Below are 20,430 nucleotides of genomic sequence, written 5' to 3'. Positions count from 1 at the left end.
CAGGGACCTGGTACAGGGGTGATCTCCCTGAGGGGAGAGGGGATCCCACTCTATTGGGAGGGCGTACCTTTGAAAGGATAACACAGCAAGATGTGTGGCTAGATAACTCATGTATGGGGCAGTTGGCCCGCACCGTAAGCCACAATAAAGCAACCTTGATTCAGGACATCTTCATGTGCGAGTCTGACTTACTCTACATATGATGGCACCATGGAGGAGTTCCTCATCAGAATCATCCCCATGCGGACGCAGGGATCCTGATGAGGTGGAGGCGCTGCACTGGATATAGGTAGGACTCATGCACACTACCTCAGCTGCCTGTCTGGTTGGCAATCCTCAAACTACATCATGCGGGAGACTCAGGAGTCCTGTTGCCAACAGGTGCACCACCAGACACGACCATGTAATGGGGACTGGTTAGACCACAGGGGCCAATGTGAGATTGGGTGGGTCAGGCTTGACCAGAAAATCCGTTACACAACGTACCTTGAAATATGGAATGATAACTGGTAGAGGAGGGTTTGCATAGCCATTTTTAACGTTAGACATTACTAGATGCTAATTTGGGGTTCTGCACCTTTGGAGACCACATTGTCAAGTAGTTTATGTACAAATCATTTAAAAGCTATAAGATCAAGGAGGATGTTTCCATTATTGTGAGTTGAGTATTGTGTATAGGTCCTATCCCCACGGCTAAAAATAAACAGACAAGCTAGAGAATAAAGAAAGCAGGAGATGTGAAGAAAATTCTTTGACCAAAGTGTTATTCTGTTTTTGTTTTTTATAGAAAAAACATGTAAGATTTAGCTTCACAAGAGCTGAAATATGCTTGCAATGGAGATGAGAGGGCTTCTTAAATCAGATTTAAGATTTGTACAAGTGGAGAACAAAGCATAATAAGTCAAGGTTCAGATTCAAAACATTACAATTCCTTTATTTACCCAAATGGTATTTAACATTCGATGGTTTCTTCACAAATTAAGTGGTGACAAAATATTTGAGGTTATGTTGAATATCTTCTGTGATTAAATGCAAATACAGAATGTGTTTATAAGCATTGACTAGCTTTTCTTTTTCGGGGGGAGGGTAAGGAACACTTCTTGTTCTGGGTGTTTAATAATCTTAGAATGTTCCTGACGTCAGGAGCGGAATCTGGGTCATTTGATCCTAGAAAACTTTTTACCCATAATTCCCTATTATGGAAAACATTTGGATGATTGGACAGTACAGGCAGCAAAGTAATGGAAGGCTTTAAGTCGTTTCTTATTTTTCACACAGTTGAAGCAATATTTATCAATGTTTGAAGAAACCGTATACAGTATATGAGCTAGGCACTTATTTGACTTGAATAATAGATTCTTGCTTTAGAAGCATCAATTATTACATTCCTCAGAGTGCAATCCTACGAAGATCCGCCCCCACACTCTGTGTACAGGAAGGCTGGCTGATAAGTAAGCATTCACTCATGTCAAAATTGGGGTAAATAAAAGAAAACATGTAGATAGTGTGATACCTTTTGTATTGGACCAACAGATTAGCAGCCCATCCTTTAAACATGCTATGTCTTCACACATGCCAGTTATGCATAAACTAGCTCTAGAATAACGTTTTGTTTTCTTATAGAGAGAAGGGTTCCTCGGGCTGATTACAGGGAACTTTAGTACAGTTAATGACTAATCGCTCGGTGGATACATTTTGGTTGTAACGAGTATGATCGTTACATACTTTAGGTTTCAAAGCAACTATCCCCTCTAAAATGTAGGAATTGGTAAAAACGTGGGTGTTATGTGGATGGAAATTTCTAGTGGCAGCAAAAGCTCTAAAGAACCCAGTGTAGGCATCTGCTATGAACCAGCACATGGAAAACGCACACCTAATTAAGGGTGGTTTATAATTACCGGCATATCGAGTGAACTACCACGATTAGCAGTATAGCTGATGGAAACAGGTCTTGCAATGAGTATTTTTAGTATTTGCCATTAGTATAACAGCATATAGGTCATGCAACACAATGGCAACAATGATTTTAAAGCATCTCACAAACGTGATATGAAAATGTATATTTTATGTTTACAAAAGGATAATATTAGTGAAAGGAAAGTTTACTTTGGTAAATCGCAGAAGTCGATACTGATTTGTTAAATATTCAAGTATACAGCTGTAGTCCGTGTTGTTGCACCCGTTGTCGTGCAGGAAGGCACTAAACCCAAATTGTGCGCTTTCTCAGCTCACGGCTCAGCTGTGTTGAATTACAAATGGAACGATAACGAGTAAAAGCGCGCACCAGCGCACACGTGTTCTCATAACACAACAGGTGCAATAAGGTTGAGTATCTCTGTATTTGTTCAAAATAAAACGGAGGTGAAAAACCTGCGTACGCAAAGCCACATTGGAGTCAAAGCTGTCAATCACTGCCATGTTTGCCCAAGTCGCACCTTTCAAAGCCTGGTGTGTTCTCAGCATTGGGTCCTCTTAGGTGAGTAAAGGGCTGGTGTAGCTGGGCAGGTAAGTAAGGTACGAAAAGTGCTTACAATAAGACCGTCTTCTTTTTTTGATGCATGGATAGCAGATTTCAGTTGTTTTACATGCATGTACATGTGCAAACGTGCCACCCGCCAGGCATGATATTTATGTAATATCTTGTGTTTTTTTCTACTAGTATTCATATGTAGAAGAAGTCCAGAAGAAGCCGCTGCCTATTCCTGATTCCCAGTGCTGTAAGTAGGGGGTGAGGGTGGCATTGCTTATTACTGCTTCCCAGTGCTGTAAGTAGGGGGGTGAGGGTGGCATTGCTTATTACTGCTTCCCAGTGCTGTAAGTAGGGGGTGAGGATGGCATTGCTTACTGCTGATTCCCAGTGCTGTAAGTAGGGGGGTGAGGGTGGCATTGCTTATTACTGCTTCCCAGTGCTGTAAGTAGGGGGTGAGGATGGCATTGCTTATTACTGATTCCCAGTGCTGTAAGTAGGGGGTGAGGGTGGCATTGCTTATTACTGCTTCCCAGTGCTGTAAGTAGGGGGGTGAGGGTGGTATTGCTTATTACTGATTCCCAGTGCTGTAAGTAGGGGGTGAGGGTGGCATTGCTTATTACTGATTCCCAGTGCTGTAAGTAGGGGGTGAGGGTGGCATTGCTTATTACTGATTCCCAGTGCTGTAAGTAGGGGGGTGAGGGTGGCATTGCTTATTACTGCTTCCCAGTGCTGTAAGTAGGGGGGTGAGGGTGGCATTGCTTATTACTGCTTCCCAGTGCTGTAAGTAAGGGTGAGGGTGGCATTGCTTATTACTGCTTCCCAGTGCTGTAAGTAGGGGGTGAGGGTGACATTGCTTATTGCTGATTCCCAGTGCTGTAAGTAGGGGGTGAGGGGGGCATTGCTTATTGCTGATTCCCAGTGCTGTAAGTAGGGGGTGAGGGTGGCATTGCTTATTGCTGATTCCCAGTGCTGTAAGTAGGGGGTGAGGGTGGCATTGCTTATTACTGCTTCCCAGTGCTGTAAGTAGGGGGGTGAGGGTGGCATTGCTTATTACTGATTCCCAGTGCTGTAAGTAGGGGGTGAGGGTGGCATTGCTTATTACTGATTCCCAGTGCTGTAAGTAGGCAGGTGAGGGTGGCATTGCTTATTACTGCTTCCCAGTGCTGTAAGTAAGGGTGAGGGTGGCATTGCTTATTACTGCTTCCCAGTGCTGTAAGTAGGGGGTGAGGGTGACATTGCTTATTGCTGATTCCCAGTGCTGTAAGTAGGGGGTGAGGGGGGCATTGCTTATTGCTGATTCCCAGTGCTGTAAGTAGGGGGTGAGGGTGGCATTGCTTATTGCTGATTCCCAGTGCTGTAAGTAGGGGGTGAGGGTGGCATTGCTTATTACTGCTTCCCAGTGCTGTAAGTAGGGGGGTGAGGGTGGCATTGCTTATTACTGATTCCCAGTGCTGTAAGTAGGGGGTGAGGGTGGCATTGCTTTTTACTGATTCCCAGTGCTGTAAGTAGGCAGGTGAGGGTGGCATTGCTTATTACTGCTTCCCAGTGCTGTAAGTAGGGGGTGAGGGTGACATTGCTTATTGCTGATTCCCAGTGCTGTAAGTAGGGGGGTGAGGGTGGCATTGCTTATTACTGCTTCCCAGTGCTGTAAGTAGTGGGGTGAGGGTGGCATTGCTTATTGCTGATTCCCAGTGCTGTAAGTAGGGGGTGAGGGTGGCATTGCTTATTACTGATTCCCAGTGCTGTAAGTAGGGGGTGAGGATGGCATTGCTTATTGCTGATTCCCAGTGCTGTAAGTAGGGGTGAGGGGGGCATTGCTTATTACTGCTTCCCAGTGCTGTAAGTAAGGGGGTGAGGGTGGCATTGCTTATTGCTGATTCCCAGTGCTGTAAGTAGGCGGTGAGGGTGGCATTGCTTATTACTGATTCCCAGTGCTGTAAGTAGGGGGTGAGGATGGCATTGCTTATTGCTGATTCCCAGTGCTGTAAGTAGGGGGTGAGGGTGGCATTGCTTATTGCTGATTCCCAGTGCTGTAAGTAGGGGGGTGAGGGTGGCATTGCTTATTACTGCTTCCCAGTGCTGTAAGTAGGGGGTGAGGATGGCATTGCTTATTGCTGATTCCCAGTGCTGTAAGTAGGGGTGAGGGGGGCATTGCTTATTACTGCTTCCCAGTGCTGTAAGTAGGGGGTGAGGATGGCATTGCTTATTGCTGATTCCCAGTGCTGTAAGTAGGGGTGAGGGGGGCATTGCTTATTACTGCTTCCCAGTGCTGTAAGTAGGGGGTGAGGACGGCATTGCTTATTGCTGATTCCCAGTGCTGTAAGTAGGCGGTGAGGGTGGCATTGCTTATTGCTGATTCCCAGTGCTGTAAGTAGGGGGGTGAGGATGGCATTGCTTATTACTGATTCCCAGTGCTGTACGTGGGGGGGTGAGGGTGGCATTGCTTATTACTGCTTCCCAGTGCTGTAAGTAGGGGGTGAGGATGGCATTGCTTATTACTGCTTCTTAGTGCTGTAAGTAGGGGGTGAGGGTGGCATTGCTTATTGCTGATTCCCAGTGCTGTAGGTAGGGGGTGAGGGTGGCATTGCTTATTACTGATTCCCAGTGCTGTAAGTAGGGGGTGAGGGTGGCATTGCTTATTGCTGATTCCCAGTGCTGTAAGTAGGGGGTGAGGGTGGCATTGCCTATTACTGCTTCCCAGTGCTGTAAGTAGGGGGTGAGGATGGCATTGCTTATTACTGCTTCCCAGTGCTGTAAGTAGGGGGGTGAGGGTGGCATTGCTTATTGCTGATTCCCAGTGCTGTAAGTAGGGGGGTGAGGATGGCATTGCTTATTACTGCTTCCCAGTGCTGTAAGTAGGGGGTGAGGGTGGCATTGCTTATTACTGATTCCCAGTGCTGTAAGTAGGGGGGTGAGGGTGGCATTGCTTATTACTGATTCCCAGTGCTGTAAGTAGGGGGTGAGGATGGCATTGCTTATTACTGCTACCCTGTGCTGTAAGTAGGGGGTGAGGGTGGCATTGCTTATTGCAGATTCCCAGTGCTGTAAGTAGGGGGTGAGGGTGGCATTGCTTATTGCTGATTCCCAGTGCTGTAAGTAGGGGGTGAGGATGGCATTGCTTATTACTGCTTCCCAGTGCTGTAAGTAGGGGGTGAGGGTGGCATTGCTTATTGCTGATTCCCAGTGCTGTAAGTAGGGGGGTGAGGGTGGCATTGCTTATTACTGCTTCCCAGTGCTGTAAGTAGGTGGGTGAGGGTGGTATTGCTTATTACTGCTTCCCAGTGCTGTAAGTAGGGGGTGAGGGTGGCATTGCTTATTACTGATTCCCAGTGCTGTAAGTAGGGGGGTGAGGGTGGCATTGCTTATTACTGCTTCCCAGTGCTGTAAGTAGGGGTGAGGGTGGCATTGCTTATTGCTGATTCCCAGTGCTGTAAGTAGGGGGTGAGGGTGGCATTGCTTATTGCTGATTCCCAGTGCTGTAAGTAGGGGGTGAGGGTGGCATTGCTTATTACTGATTCCCAGTGCTGTAAGTAGGGGGCGAGGGGGGCATTGCTTATTACTGCTTCCCAGTGCTGTAAGTAGGGGGTGAGGGTGGCATTGCTTATTGCTGATTCCCAGTGCTGTAAGTAGGTGGGTGAGGGTGGCATTGCTTATTACTGCTTCCCAGTGCTGTAAGTAGGGGGTGAGGGTGGCATTGCTTATTAGTGATTCCCAGTGCTGTAAGTAGGGGGTAACGGTGGCATTGCTTATTGCTGATTCCCAGTGCTGTAAGTAGGGGGTGAGGATGGCATTGCTTATTGCTGATTCCCAGTGCTGTAAGTAGGGGGTGAGGGTGGCATTGCTTATTACTGCTTCCCAGTGCTGTAAGTAGGGGGGTGAGGGTGGGTGAAGGGGAACACTGTTTTTCTTGCCATCTACACGTAATACTTTTTTTTTTATTGATTTGTGAGCTTCCTGCTATTTTCATGGGTCCCATTTAGCACCTTATTTCTTGGAATTAAGAACTATCTATTTGAATCATAATATATAAAATGTATATTTTATTTAGCAATTAATATGTTTAAGGCATGTCTGTCTTCCAGATCAGTTTTCTCTACTTTGTCAGCAAAATGTGTATTTTTTTTTTGTGTGCCACTTGTTGGATTTTCACTTTAGCTTTTTTGGTGAGGTTGTTGCATGGTGGACTGTCATAATGTGATACTTCATGATATAGATATACATCATCTTCAGCTCTTGTCTCTCCACTGATGAATGAAGACCTCCCTTAGGATCTTCCACGTATTGTGATTACATGTCTCTTCTCTTTGTCGCCCCTACACATTTTCTTATTTCATCCTACCATCTTACTTTTGGTCATTGTCTTGGTCTTTAATCTCTCCAGTCGAGTTCCATCTTTGTCCAGCAATGATCGTTTCTTCTTGCGATAATACTGTATATCTACAGTATAGTGTGTGTATGTGTATGTGTACATACATACATACAGCTGCATTGAATCTCATCCACCCCAGTGCACATCTGCGTTGCCCCAAAGGCAGACAGCCTGACGAGGCTCCCCAAGAGCTGCTACCCTCTGCACAGGATCAGCGTGCTAAGGGTTAACATTTGCTTGTACTGTGTGGAACGTCAACCCCACCCACTGGAATGTTAATGAGCCAAGAGGACACAAAGAACTGTTTGTCCACAGCTGCATTGAAAATCAACCACCCCAGTGTACGTCTGCTTTGCCCCAAAGGCGGGTAGCCTTTGGCGCAGCCAAAGGGTGTGAGTCGTTTGCTGCAGTTCACTGATGTTTGGTGATGTTAAAGTGAGGTTAAAGCTGCTCTATTTCAGTCTGAAACTCACAAGCCCTTTATCCCCAATACCCAAATTTCCAACTTTATCTGTCCATGAAATGTCTGTGAATTGACGGTATAACCCCTGTTATTTTAATGTAACTGTGACAGGGTGAAGTCAGCCACTAACAGTTATACAAAGTGAACAAAAGAGAGTGATAGTGCGCAAAACCAAATAGTGACGTGATAGGTGAAGAATAAGGGAATAATTAAATAACTTAACCTAGGATTGAGCGTCTGCAGCTGTGATGGAGTGGGGGGGCTCAGATACCCCCTGGAGCTAACAAATGAATACAAAAAAGACACAGCGCACAACGCTCATAGTGCATTACAAAATATTAATGACATATATAATAAATGGGTGAGTAATGTGCGTACATCAAGTATGATAATAACGAGCAGTTTCGGGATATTTTACCCAACACCTCCGGAGACCAGAATGGGTGTCCTTGCAGGAGTGATGCTGCTGTCCTCGATATCACAGGGTCCTATTGAAGTTGGTTGCACAACCTCTGCTGTTCCTTGCTCCCCTAAGCACAGGCAGGCTTGGAGCTGCTGGTTCCTGCAATGTTTCAGCAGGGCAGTCTTTGACATCAGCTGGGCGTCAGCACTCTCCTCCGCGTGAAGCGCTTCAAGATCGTGACGTCACCACGGGGGTTTTCGGCGCCGCTCACAGGCAATCAAAGTCGCGCAGTAGGGTGCTGATATAGAGCTAGAACACTAATAAGCCTTGTCCTACGCGTTTCGAAACGGAACGTTTCTTCATCAGGGACTGATAAAGAGTGGATTCTGGTAAAACTTATAAATCCCGCGATCGTGTCTCATTGGCTAAGTCCTTAGTTGTAATTGCAACTAAGGACTTAGCCAATGAGACACGATCGCGGGATTTATAAGTTTTACCAGAATCCACTCTTTATCAGTCCCTGATGAAGAAACGTTCCGTTTCGAAACGCGTAGGACAAGGCTTATTAGTGTTCTAGCTCTATATCAGCACCCTACTGCGCGACTTTGATTGCCTGTGAGCGGCGCCGAAAACCCCCGTGGTGACGTCACGATCTTGAAGCGCTTCACGCGGAGGAGAGTGCTGACGCCCAGCTGATGTCAAAGACTGCCCTGCTGAAACATTGCAGGAATCAGCAGCTCCAAGCCTGCCTGTGCTTAGGGGAGCAAGGAACAGCAGAGGTTGTGCAACCAACTTCAATAGGACCCTGTGATATCGAGGACAGCAGCATCACTCCTGCAAGGACACCCATTCTGGTCTCCGGAGGTGTTGGGTAAAATATCCCGAAACTGCTCGTTATTATCATACTTGATGTACGCACATTACTCACCCATTTATTATATATGTCATTAATATTTTGTAATGCACTATGAGCGTTGTGCGCTGTGTCTTTTTTGTATTCACTAACAGTTATGCCTGGGAGACATAAGTCTGAGTGCTTCATCCAGCACTCCGAGGGTTAACTCAGGAGAAAAAGCTGAACAATCAGGAAGTTAGCAGACACCTGACAACCAGCATGATGGAATATAAGGAAGTCTTTGCTGGTAGTCAGGTGGCTCTCTCAGACAAGATCCTAGACAAGCTGCTATGCAGATGGATTCACAAGTACCTCTCTAAACCACAGTAAGAACTGTTCATATTGTTTTCGGACTGTTTTGTTATATGTTAACGGTTTGGTTATGGATTAGCCAGCCAGCCTGATAGGCTTGCAATGTTAGTAAGCTCTCCCAATGTGGAGCAGGTTTTATTTTGCAATGTTTTCTTTATGCCTTAAAGGGACAGTGTGCTCACATGTTTAGTTACTGTATGCTGTGGAGCAATAAAGCCATTCAACGTTTGCTCTAAATCTGAAAATACGTGTGGTCTATTGTCTGACCTCGGCTATAGGCCGTCCTGCCACAGTAACAATGCATTTATAACTCTGTGCCCAGGACATACGTGAAAACGAGACTTTACTCTCAATGTGTTACTTCCTGGTAAGATAATAGAGAGGAGTGCTGCACACCTTAAAAGGGAAAAAAATGATACAATTACCGGTGCTCCAATGTTAGAACGAAAGCCTGCAGTCAGTCCTGAGTACATAGAGAGAGGAAGGAACAGAGGGCACAGCGGATTCTGCAAATTCAAACTCATTTATTGAGCCAACACAACATTTCGACCGTGGAGGTCTTTTTCAAGTGACAATTGTCACTTAAATAAATGAGTTTGAATTTGCAGAATCCGCTGTGCCCTCTGTTCCTTCCTGGTAAAACATTTTTACAAATAAATACACACTTCATCTAAGATGTGGGCAGGTGATCAAAAACAAAGGATAGCATAAAATGATTTCAGATTGACTTTGTCCCTGTGAACATTCTGTTGTAATAGTAAGTGGTGCTTTTTGGGCCTGTCCACAGTATGACATTGTCACCAAGTTCTTGCTTCAGTAGCACATACTCCTGTTTCCAATAGGAATAGTATAATACATGTATGGGTGTGTGGAGTGACCCTCCTCGCTCCTATTCAGGCAAAGGTTGTTCCGTGTAGCAGAGTTTACCTGAATCTTCCTGTTGCTTTATTTGGGCAGACTCTTCAGAATTCAATGTGACTAATATTGACTTATAGTATAAAATAGTTTACCAAGAAATGTGTACTAAGATTTTACATTTGACTTTTAATTACGTCCTGGGATATATAACAAAAGAAACGATACAAAAGCACAGAAGGGACACTGACTGCAGATCAGTTTCAGTGTGATGGTACAGAGGGAGGGATTTGGTAGTTCTGTGACCCTCTGCCAGAGTCCCATAAGTGTGGTTGTTGGGTGGAGCATGGAGATTGTAACCAAACACTGATGTAGACAGCACACCACATTGATGATTGGAATCAGGAGGACTGGTGCAATGTGGAACAGACAGGACCCTTTTTCCTCCCAATAATAATATAAAAAAAAACTATTGTTCCCAACACACAAAAAGCGAAAAGGAGGTGATATAAGTCAGAGAGTTTTAATAAGCAACACAAAAAACACAAATCCACATGGGATGTAAGTGTAAAACAAAAACACAACACATCTGACAAAAAACAAGGGAGGGATGGGGTAGGATGGGGGAAATGTAAAAATACAGAGGAAGGGGGGCGGAGGCAACATTTCGGGGTGAGAGCCCCTTCTTCAGGCCCGTTCCCAAAAGGCACAAAATGCCTAATGCTATTTCCCTACTCCCTGTGCAGTTCTCCCTATAGAAAAAACATCAATGTAATGGGTAAATGAAATAGATGTAACCTCACAGGGGATTGCAGCATAAAGTCCAGAGAGCAGCCCAGGTTCTCCAAGCAAACACTTAATGGGGACCAGAATGAGTCCAAGGAAATCCCGGGTAACCGAGAACCACAGTCTGACATATGCAAACCTACATGCAAATCTGATCACTTGCACTAACAGTCAAAGGAAACAGCAAGTGTATACTTAGTAATAACAGAGTAAGACTATACAGACCCAGGTTATGCTGATGTAGACCTTGTGTGTTTGCTCGTGTGGTTTCCGAAGATGCAGTCCTCCTATTCAGCACCTAGGGAATGGATACCTACGTGTGTGTTCGTGTTCATGTGTGTGTCTTAGACAGGTCTGCAACCCTGTCTTTCACCATTATCGCCCAGCACTTCCACTGCAGCAAGGGATTCTGGGAAATTACATGCAAATGAGCACACAGTGCCACCTTTTGTCTCAAGCTCATATTACACAAGCAACCCTTAAGCCAATGCATGCTGCTTTAAACACAGCTTTTAGGCATAGTCTGGGGTGAGATGCAAAGCCAGTAAACCCACTCACAGACATGTTTCAACCTGGATGGGTATCATCAGTGTGAGGTTGGTTGCTGGCTATGCTGGTTTGAGACTAAGAGTAGGTATTCACCACAATTATTAAGGTTATGGTGGGTAAAAAAAGTGACAAAAACCCTACACAGTAAAGCATATAGCAACTGTAAATATTACTGTATGTTCATTTGCATGTCTTAGACAGGTCTGCAACCCTGTCTTTCCCCATTGTCACCCAGCATACAGCGCTTCCACTGCAGCAAGGGATTCTGGGAAATGACATGCAGTGTGGTGAATACCTACTATTAGTCTCAAACCAGCATAGCCAGCAACCAACCTCACACTGATGATACCCATCAAGGTTGAAACATGTCTGTGAGTGGGTTTACTGGCTTTGCATCTCATCCCAGCCTCTGTGTAAAAGCTGTGTTTAAGGCAGCATGCATTGGCTTAAGGGTTGCTCGTGTAATATGAGCTTGAGACAAAAGGTGGCACTGTGTGCTCATTTGCATGTCATTTCCCAGAATCCCTTGCTGCAGTGGAAGTGCTATGTGCTGGGCGATAATGGTGAAAGATAGGGTTGCAGACCTGTCTAAGACATGCAAATGAACATACAGTAATATTTCCATTTGCTATATGCTTTACTGTGGAGGGTTTTGTCCCTTTTTTTACCCACCATAATCTTAATAAGTGTGGAATATATAGATATAGATGCTGAGAATTGTCTCATTGAAAGAAACAATGTCTAAAGGCTAGTTGATGTTGAATTAGGTTTAGTCAAGGACAGGAGGTAACAAAGCATAATGACATTGCACCTGAGCCAGGGAGAATAGCGGATCTCTATGCAGCACGTTGCTGGGGAATGAAAGAATCTTCACCTTTTTTTGAATCCCTCCCAGGCATTGTTTGACATTTGGTATTCTGTGCTTAACCTGGCTAATACAGGTGACTATAAGCCGGCTGCCCTTTCAGCCACAAAACATTGTCATTTTAGAATAACACATTGAAAAATCACTCTACTGTGCACACCTGGAGCATAGCATTGTAGTACAGTGGCAGATTTGCATGAGATAGGCTTGTTATAGGGGTTTTGTAGCTTTTTCTCAGGTGGACTTGGTAAGTTTAGTGATTTATATTTCCTGGTTGTCCCCATGGCAGTGATCACCAATGGGTTAAGTTCCACCCTCCAGTTGTGATATTACAAACAACTCTACCTGTGGGAGGACCTATAAATAGCCCTTCCCTCCCCAGTTAGTCCTTTTTTCTGTCCTACCTAGCTGAGCTTGAGGTTAGTGTTTCTCTGCAATGTAGAGGGGGCTTACCTGACTACTTAGTTGTTGATCCAAGGGGTTTGTCTTCCTCTTTCCCACTGAAGCCCGTACGTCCGCACTTCAAGGAGTTAGGCTAAGGCCCCGCTGCCTCAGATCACGCGCCTGCACTGCAGACAGGCGGCGCGTGGAGAGGCACTTTACCGCTATCTGCGGTCTGTAGGGAGCTGGAGCGGGGGGGCGTGGCCAGAACGGGTCGGGGGGGGCACGGCAATGAGGTCGGGTGGCGGGGCCATCACACTGTGTGTCAGGGGGTTCCCTCCCCCGCTCCCCGCTGCCTCCCTGAGGAGAGAGTCTGTGGGAGGGAGCAGGGGGGCTCCTTGGTGCTGCAGCTGCTTTCCCCGCTCCCCGAAGCCCTCCCCTCCTCATTGCCAGGGGTTCCTTCCCCCCCCCCCGTGCATCTGCAGACACAGACTATGAGGAGAGAGTCTGTGGAGGGGGGGCGGGGGCGGGGCCCTCACACTGTGCCGGAGTGTGTCTCAGGAGAGTGTGTCTCAGGAGAGTGTGTCTCAGGAGAGTGTGTCACACAGGAGAGTGTGTCACACAGGAGAGTGTGTCACACAGGAGAGTGTGTCACACAGGAGAGTGTGTCACACAGGAGAGTGTGTCACACAGGAGAGTGTGTCACACAGGAGAGTGTGTCACACAGGAGAGTGTGTCTCAGGAGAGTGTGTCACACAGGAGAGTGTGTCACACAGGAGAGTGTGTCTCAGGAGAGTGTGTCACAGGAGAGTGTGTCTCTCAGGAGAGTGTGTCACACAGGAGTGTGTCTCAGGAGAGTGTGTCTCAGGAGAGTGTGTCACACAGGAGAGAGAGTCTGTGGGAGGGAGCAGGGGGGCTCCCTTGGTGCTGCAGAAGACAAATTGCTGCTCTCCTCGCCCTCCCCGACGCCTCCCCCCCTCCTCCTCTCTTCATTGGCTCACAGCCACACCACGTGACGCGTCGCCGCTCGGGATTACAATTCTCTTGCATCCCCTGGCGGCTGACGCGTCACAGCGTGTAGCGAGCCCTGCAGGGAGGAGGGACTGGGGCCGGCTCGGGAGAAACTCATGTCCGGTGAGTGACACGCACGCGGCCGCGCACGCCGCCGGAAGCAGCGGGACCCCGGCCTTACTGGGCCGTTGGAAGGTGATGCTGCAAATAGCTTGGGCAGGCGCTTCCCCGCCAATCCGGAAGGCGCACGGCATAGCAGGAGATATCGCGAGAGAGGTCGCGGTGACGTCAGTGGAGGAAAAAAGCGGAGGCTTTTAAAACGCTCAGTAGATGGACGCTGCCCTGCTGCTTTGCAGATGGATCACGGACGGGCAGAGGACAGCACTTACGCTGGGAGCCTACTCAAGTGATGTAAAGCAAGGTGTAACTGCTGCAAGCCTACCGAACTATATAGGCCCTGCTTAAAAACCTGCAAGCCTATCAGGCCCTAGCCAGGATACAAGCCCTTCAAAGAGTTCTGTTATTAAAGTCCCAAGGTACTGTTAGGCTAGGGCCCGCTCCCTCAGTCAGCGCGCCCGCACTGCATGCAGGCAGCGCGCTGAGAGGCACAGACCGCTATCTGCGGTCTGTAGGGAGCGGGATCAGGGGGGGGGGCGTGGTTTGAGCGGTGGGTCTGTCCGTTCGTACCCCCCTCCCCTCCTCCGGCCCAGAGGCCGGGCTCCCTCCTCCTGAATGAAACTGAGCCGGCAAAAAAAAAAACAGTCCGCCTCCCTACGAGCTCCTTCCCTGCTCCCCTGCTTACCTCCTCATTGGCTCCCACGCGCACCACGTGACGCGTCAACGCTCCAGAACACCATCTTCTGGTAGCGCTGGCCGGCTGACGCGTCACAGCACGTAGTGAGCCACGGAGGGAGGAGGCAGCGGGGACCAACAGAGTGCAGTTAAGGGGCTGGTGGCGCACGTGCACGCGGCCGCACGCGCCACCGGACGCAGCGGGACCAAGGCCTAAGCCCCTGGAAAAAAGTAATAGTACTATTGTGATTTTTGTTTTATAAAAGAGATGGCTGTAATTACTGATATTGATACATGGTCTGCAGAGTATACTGTCTGGAATTCAAGACAATACCGGGAAGACACAAGTTTATAAGATCCCAGCTGCCGGTAAACAAACTTGCCAAACAGGCATTAACCAGCAGTATCCAGCAGCTTTGTGAAATCCAACCAGTTCCAGCATAAGAATGATATCGACGTGTCTACTTGCCAATGTTTCTCGTACGAAAATGGCGAACGGAATATTCTGGTCTATCCTTCAACTAAGAGGGATAAACAAGCTGCAAAAAGTTAGGAAATTCAAAATGGAGTCCCTCTTGGCCATAATAATAATAGCATGTTCTTGTATAACGCTACTAGTTTTGCAGACATACCTGTGTACCTCAAATACCCCCAAGGAGGACATACAAAAAATGGAGCAGATGAAAGGAAGTGGAGTAACTGGGTAACTAGGTAACTAGGCAACTAAATGTGAGACAATTTCACCTCTCCTCTTCAAGTCTATTTTTGGACATCATCCTCTGTCTTTCTGACATAATACAGGCCACGTGGACAAAGAGAACGTGGCCCTGCACCTTTCAGCTATCAAATCAGCTCTCCAAACCCAGAAGAGCGACCAACTGCAGCAGTCACTACCCATTCTGGACTTCATAATCACCAGCTGCCCAGCCTCAGGTGCATGGTTAATCACCAGCTGCCCAGCCTCAGATGCATGGTTACTCACCACCTGCCCAGCCTCAGATGCATGGTTAATCACCAGCTGCCCAGCCTCAGATGCATGGTTAATCACCAGCTGCCCAGCCTCAGATGCATGGTTAATCACCAGCTGCCCAGCCTCAGATGCATGGTTAATCACCAGCTGCCCAGCCTCAGATGCATGGTTAATCACCAGCTGCCCAGCCTCAGATGCATGGTTAATCACCAGCTGCCCAGCCTCAGATGCATGGTTAATCACCAGCTGCCCAGCCTCAGATGCATGGTTAATCACCAGCTGCCCAGCCTCAGATGCATGGTTAATCACCAGCTGCCCAGCCTCAGGTGCATGGTTAATCACCAGCTGCCCAGCCTCAGGTGCATGGTTAATCACCAGCTGCCCAGCCTCAGATGCATGGTTAATCACCAGCTGCCCAGCCTCAGGTGCATGGTTAATCACCAGCTGCCCAGCCTCAGATGCATGGTTAATCACCACCTGCCCAGCCTCAGGTGCATGGTTAATCACCAGCTGCCCAGCCTCAGATGCATGGTTAATCACCAGCTGCCCAGCCTCAGATGCATGGTTAATCACCAGCTGCCCAGCCTCAGATGCATGGTTAATCACCAGCTGCCCAGCCTCAGATGCATGGTTAATCACCACCTGCCCAGCCTCAGATGCATGGTTAATCACCAGCTGCCCAGCCTCAGATGCATGGTTAATCACCAGCTGCCCAGCCTCAGATGCATGGTTAATCACCAGCTGCCCAGCCTCAGATGCATGGTTAATCACCAGCTGCCCAGCCTCAGATGCATGGTTAATCACCAGCTGCCCAGCCTCAGATGCATGGTTAATCACCAGCTGCCCAGCCTCAGATGCATGGTTAATCACCAGCTGCCCAGCCTCAGATGCATGGTTAATCACCAGCTGCCCAGCCTCAGATGCATGGTTAATCACCAGCTGCCCAGCCTCAGATGCATGGTGGTTGACCGGTTCTCAGTCGAGGAGGTAACCGAGCCCGCAGTCTTTTACAAACTGAAGCACGCTGGATAGATCGCTTGGACACTGGCCCCGAAAGGGTTAAACGTAATGCTCTCTCTAAGTGGCTTTCTATAGTTGCAGTCCATCTCATTATTACCAGCGGCACCCATTTTTGCACCCGACCCCCTGTATCATGCACACGCATTGGGGGCTTCCATGTTTGCTGCGCGTTATAAGACTGAATGATCATTATTGCCCAGCTTCATGGAGTTATTAGACTTTTGCTCCACAACGGTTTTGAACTTCGGTTATATATGCCTGTGACTTCTTCTAAAGATGGAACATTAACCCCGGCCATGCCGGAATTGACAGTATTGTCACTTTCCTCCAGTGATGCATCATTATTCAGGCAGCGTGCTATATTTGTATACGGAGTTGCTGCTTTTCCCATGCCATGTTTAGTTGCATTAAATTATGTTTTGCTACTGTACGTTGTGCATTATGCACGTTTAATCGTTGGTTTCTCCCTCACCTTCCGAATTTCTTTGCTGCATCCACTGGTGTCCATCACATTTGGTTGCCTAGTTACCTACCTGTTTACTCCACCTCCTTTTGTTCGTGCCATTTTTAAATGTCCTTTAATTTGCAGGAGGGGAAAAAAAAGCTCAGATTTACAAAGTATGTATTCTATGACAAACGGAGAAGACAATATCTCCCTTTCACGACTTGGTAATTAAGAGAGCGATTTAGCAATTGAAGAGACAGATTGCAGCTTAGTAGCATGATAGAACTATGTTATTACCACTGCTGGCATCCTGTTGCCATGGAGAAAATGAACCATTGCACTGCTATTTATTGCCGGCTGCGATCATGTACAGGAGACAGATGACTTGAAAGGGTTAATTAGATTATAATTGTTATTTCATGGCTTGAACTTGCACATCTCTTTAGAAGCAAATTACATGGCGGGCACATGCAACCAAAAAGAGTGCAAGAAACAAAGTCTTTTTACTTAAGAGCACCTGTGCCATGTATTTTTGTTACCTTTGTTTAAAAAGAAGTTTAGGTGTAAAATACTGCATTTAGTTTGTTGAACAACTGTAATTACATTTGCATGAGTATATATTGTGTTTAGGCCTTATGGGAAACGTTTAATTTATCAAGGGAGTGTAGAGGTGCTAGGAACATAATTGGGGTGCTAGAATTGTTTAAAAAATTTTACCAGGAAAAAATGCATTGAGAGCTGGCTCTCATTTTTAGGTATGTCCTGGGCACAAAAAAGTTGACAACATTATAAGTTGCAGCTACAAACATGTTTAAAGTAGGAAATAGCCAAAGTGTTGAAGGAGCTTAGACGAGAAGCGGATTTGAGCGACCCAGGTAAATTAGTACCTGAAGGGAAAGCCACCAGATTCTTTATGAAACCTTAGAACCTAGAACCATAATCAAGTTTCTGGAGCAGATGTAAGGAGCGAAGCGCTGCGTACAGTGGGGGTGATAAGCCTGCTCAGATAATTGGGTAACTTGTCCAGAAAATATTTGAAGGTTTGACAGGAAAGATATACGTTGCATTAGCACTCAAGGGATACAAAACCTAGTCCAATTAACATGCAGTATCACAATGGTGGGTGTTCTAGTAACAAAACGGCATATTGAGTGGTAAAGAATGTCACGTTTACGGAGGTGAATAGAGAGAGGTCTGTAATTTGAGGCGGCCTCTATCACCACTTTTAAAGACAGGGATAGCTCTAGTTGTTCTCCAGATTTTAGGGATTTGTCCAGAAAACAAAATAGTGTTGGTTATGCAGGCAATTGGTTTAGCAATGATGGTGGCACCAAGACTTAGGACCTTAGATTGCAGTTGATAAGGGCCATGTTGATTGTACAGGAGCTCCTAATACTCAACCTAAACAATCTCCTCTTCAGACATTGGGTACATTTAAATTCATGAGCACGATGAGAAAGGGTATTGATAAAGGAGTGTGCTCAGCCTGGCTTCCAGATTAAGGTCACATTTGCATCTTGATAATGAGCAAGTAGCTGTAACGCTCGCGCTACCCACAAACAAGGCAAGACCCCGGCACTGAAGTGGGAAGGTACAAAGCCACGCACCCACAGCAGCGGGAGCGTGCCTGGAAGGCGGATTGTCTAGCGTTGCCGGGTCTGGGTTGGAGAGAGAGGGTTAATTGGTATACTTGCAGGTCCTGGGATTGGAGAGAGTAGAATCGTAGAAATCCGTTTAGCCGTGGTCTGGGATTATAGCTGGTAGGATAGTCCAGGTCCGTTAGCCGTGGTCTGGGATTATAGCTGGTAGGATAGTCCAGGTCCGTTAGCCGTGGTCTGGGATTATAGCTGGTAGGATAGTCCAGGTCCGTTAGCCGTGGTCTGGGATTATAGCTGGTAGGATAGTCCAGGTCGGTTAGCCGTGGTCTGGGATTATAGCTGGTAGGATAGTCCAGGTCTGTTAGCCGTGGTCTGGGGTTATAGCTGGTAGGATAGTCCAGGTCCGTTAGCCGTGGTCTGGGATTTTAGATGGTAGGATAGTCCAGGTCCGTTAGCCGTGGTCTGGGATTATAGACGGTAGGATAGTCCAGGTCCGTTAGCCGTGGTCTGGGATTATAGACGGTAGGATAGTCCAGGTCCGTTAGCCGTGGTCTGGGATTATAGACGGTAGGATAGTCCAGGTCCGTTAGCCGTGGTCTGGGATTATAGATGGTAGGATAGTCCAGGTCCATTAGCCGTGGTCTGGGATTATAGATGGTGGGATTGTCCAGGTCCGTTAGCCGTGGTCTGGGATTATAGATGGTAGGATAGTCCAGGTCCGTTAGCCGTGGTCTGGGATTGTAGATGGTGGGATAGTCCAGGTCCGTTAGCCGTGGTCTGGGATTATAGATGTTAGGATAGTCCAGGTCCGTTAGCCGTGGTCTGGGATTATAGATGGTAGGATAGTCCAGGTCCGTTAGCCGTGGTCTGGGATTATAGCTGGTAGGATAGTCCAGGTCCGTTAGCCGTGGTCTGGGATTATAGATGGTAGGATAGTCCAGGTCCGTTAGCCGTGGTCTGGGATTGTAGATGGTGGGATTGTCCAGGTCCGTTAGCCGTGGTCTGGGATTATAGATGGTGGGATAGTCCAGGTCCGTTAGCCGTGGTCTGGGATTATAGATGGTGGGATAGTCCAGGTCCGTTAGCCGTGGTCTGGGATTATAGATGGTGGGATAGTCCAGGTCCGTTAGCCGTGGACTGGGATTATAGATGGTAGGATAGTCCAGGTCCGTTAGCCGTGGTCTGGGATTATAGATGGTGGGATAGTCCAGTTACGTTAGCCGAGATCAGGGGTTGGAGAAGTCGCCATGGTCGAGGGTAAACCGAGGTCAATATCCAGAGGGGTTCACTTACAAGCCGGGTCAGTACACAAGAGGTTAATCTGAAAGACAAGACTGGAACAAGGCACAACTGTAGGAGGCAGGGAGGCTACACCGAATTATGCTGAGCACTGACTGGGAGCAGGAACAGGGTATATGTAGGCAGACAGAACCAATGGGACAGGGGGTGGAGCGGAGGCGCGGCCCCAGCGGAAGCTGGGATAGGCTGCAGGAGACAAGAGGCACAAATGATGCTTGACACGCAGCTGGGGATCGTTGCACGTCGTCACGTGTGCGCGTGTCCGGGGGGCGGAGCCGAGCTCCGTAGCAGGGGCTGAAGAGCTGCAGGTGCGCGTGCGCTCTGTAATCAGAGCGGGGTTGCGCGCATGAGTGTAGAGTGGAGCAGAGTCCGCAGCAGCACTAGGTAAGGAGGGAACACGTCGCAAAGGACGTGTTCCCCGATTCCTTACAGTCGCACACCCTACAAAGTATTCATTGAATGCGTTGGCAATGGCTAAATGTTCCGATAAAATGACATTATCATTTTTGATACTGAAAGTGTCTTGATAGCTATAGGGCTCACAAATATTGTTGATGACCTTCCAGAATGTTGTGTTGATAAAAAATTGTCATAGTATTGTCAATTTGCAAGTCTAGTTTGCTTTGTGCATGTATTCCACAGCGATCTATAAATTGTGTTTAGCCAGCTAATTTGCATCTATTTCATAAGGTATCTCTAAAGCCGTAAAGCTCAGTAATAATTGGATGTTACCCAGGGAAGATGGGCCCCTCAGACTCGGACTGTGTAGCGGAGCATGATATCAGAGTTTTAGGAACACTGACTAGAAAGTCGAGTGCAAAATCAGGATCTGATATCTGGTATGCAGATAGTGAAGAGGAGCACACGATCCGGTGGGAGCAAGGAAAGGACCCAAGTAGTGAAAAAATGAAAATTTTATTTGGTCATGAGACCTTTAAAATCCAACG

General features: G+C 47.3%; 1 protein-coding gene across 9 annotated transcripts in view; it reads left to right on the top strand.

Moving 5' to 3' along the window:
* UNC13B (unc-13 homolog B) overlaps positions 1 to 20,430 on the top strand; it is a 565,224-nt gene that overhangs the window by 43,058 nt on the left and 501,736 nt on the right. For 7 of the 9 annotated variants that reach the window (XM_075579702.1, XM_075580181.1, XM_075580121.1 and 4 more), the window contains exon 4: positions 2,660 to 2,717. In XM_075579702.1, the coding sequence (XP_075435817.1) occupies positions 2,660 to 2,717 (58 nt within the window). Of the gene's footprint in view, positions 1 to 2,659; positions 2,718 to 6,267; positions 6,286 to 20,430 lie in introns of those variants that run through there. The other 2 variants (XM_075579939.1, XM_075580010.1) reach the window with 1 other exon arrangement.

Source organism: Ascaphus truei, chromosome 1 (assembly GCF_040206685.1).
Source record: "Ascaphus truei isolate aAscTru1 chromosome 1, aAscTru1.hap1, whole genome shotgun sequence".
In the NCBI taxonomy this organism is placed as follows: domain Eukaryota; kingdom Metazoa; phylum Chordata; class Amphibia; order Anura; family Ascaphidae; genus Ascaphus; species Ascaphus truei.
The sequence above is the reverse complement of the archived record's forward strand: the minus strand, read 5'-3'. Positions and strand labels throughout refer to the sequence as shown.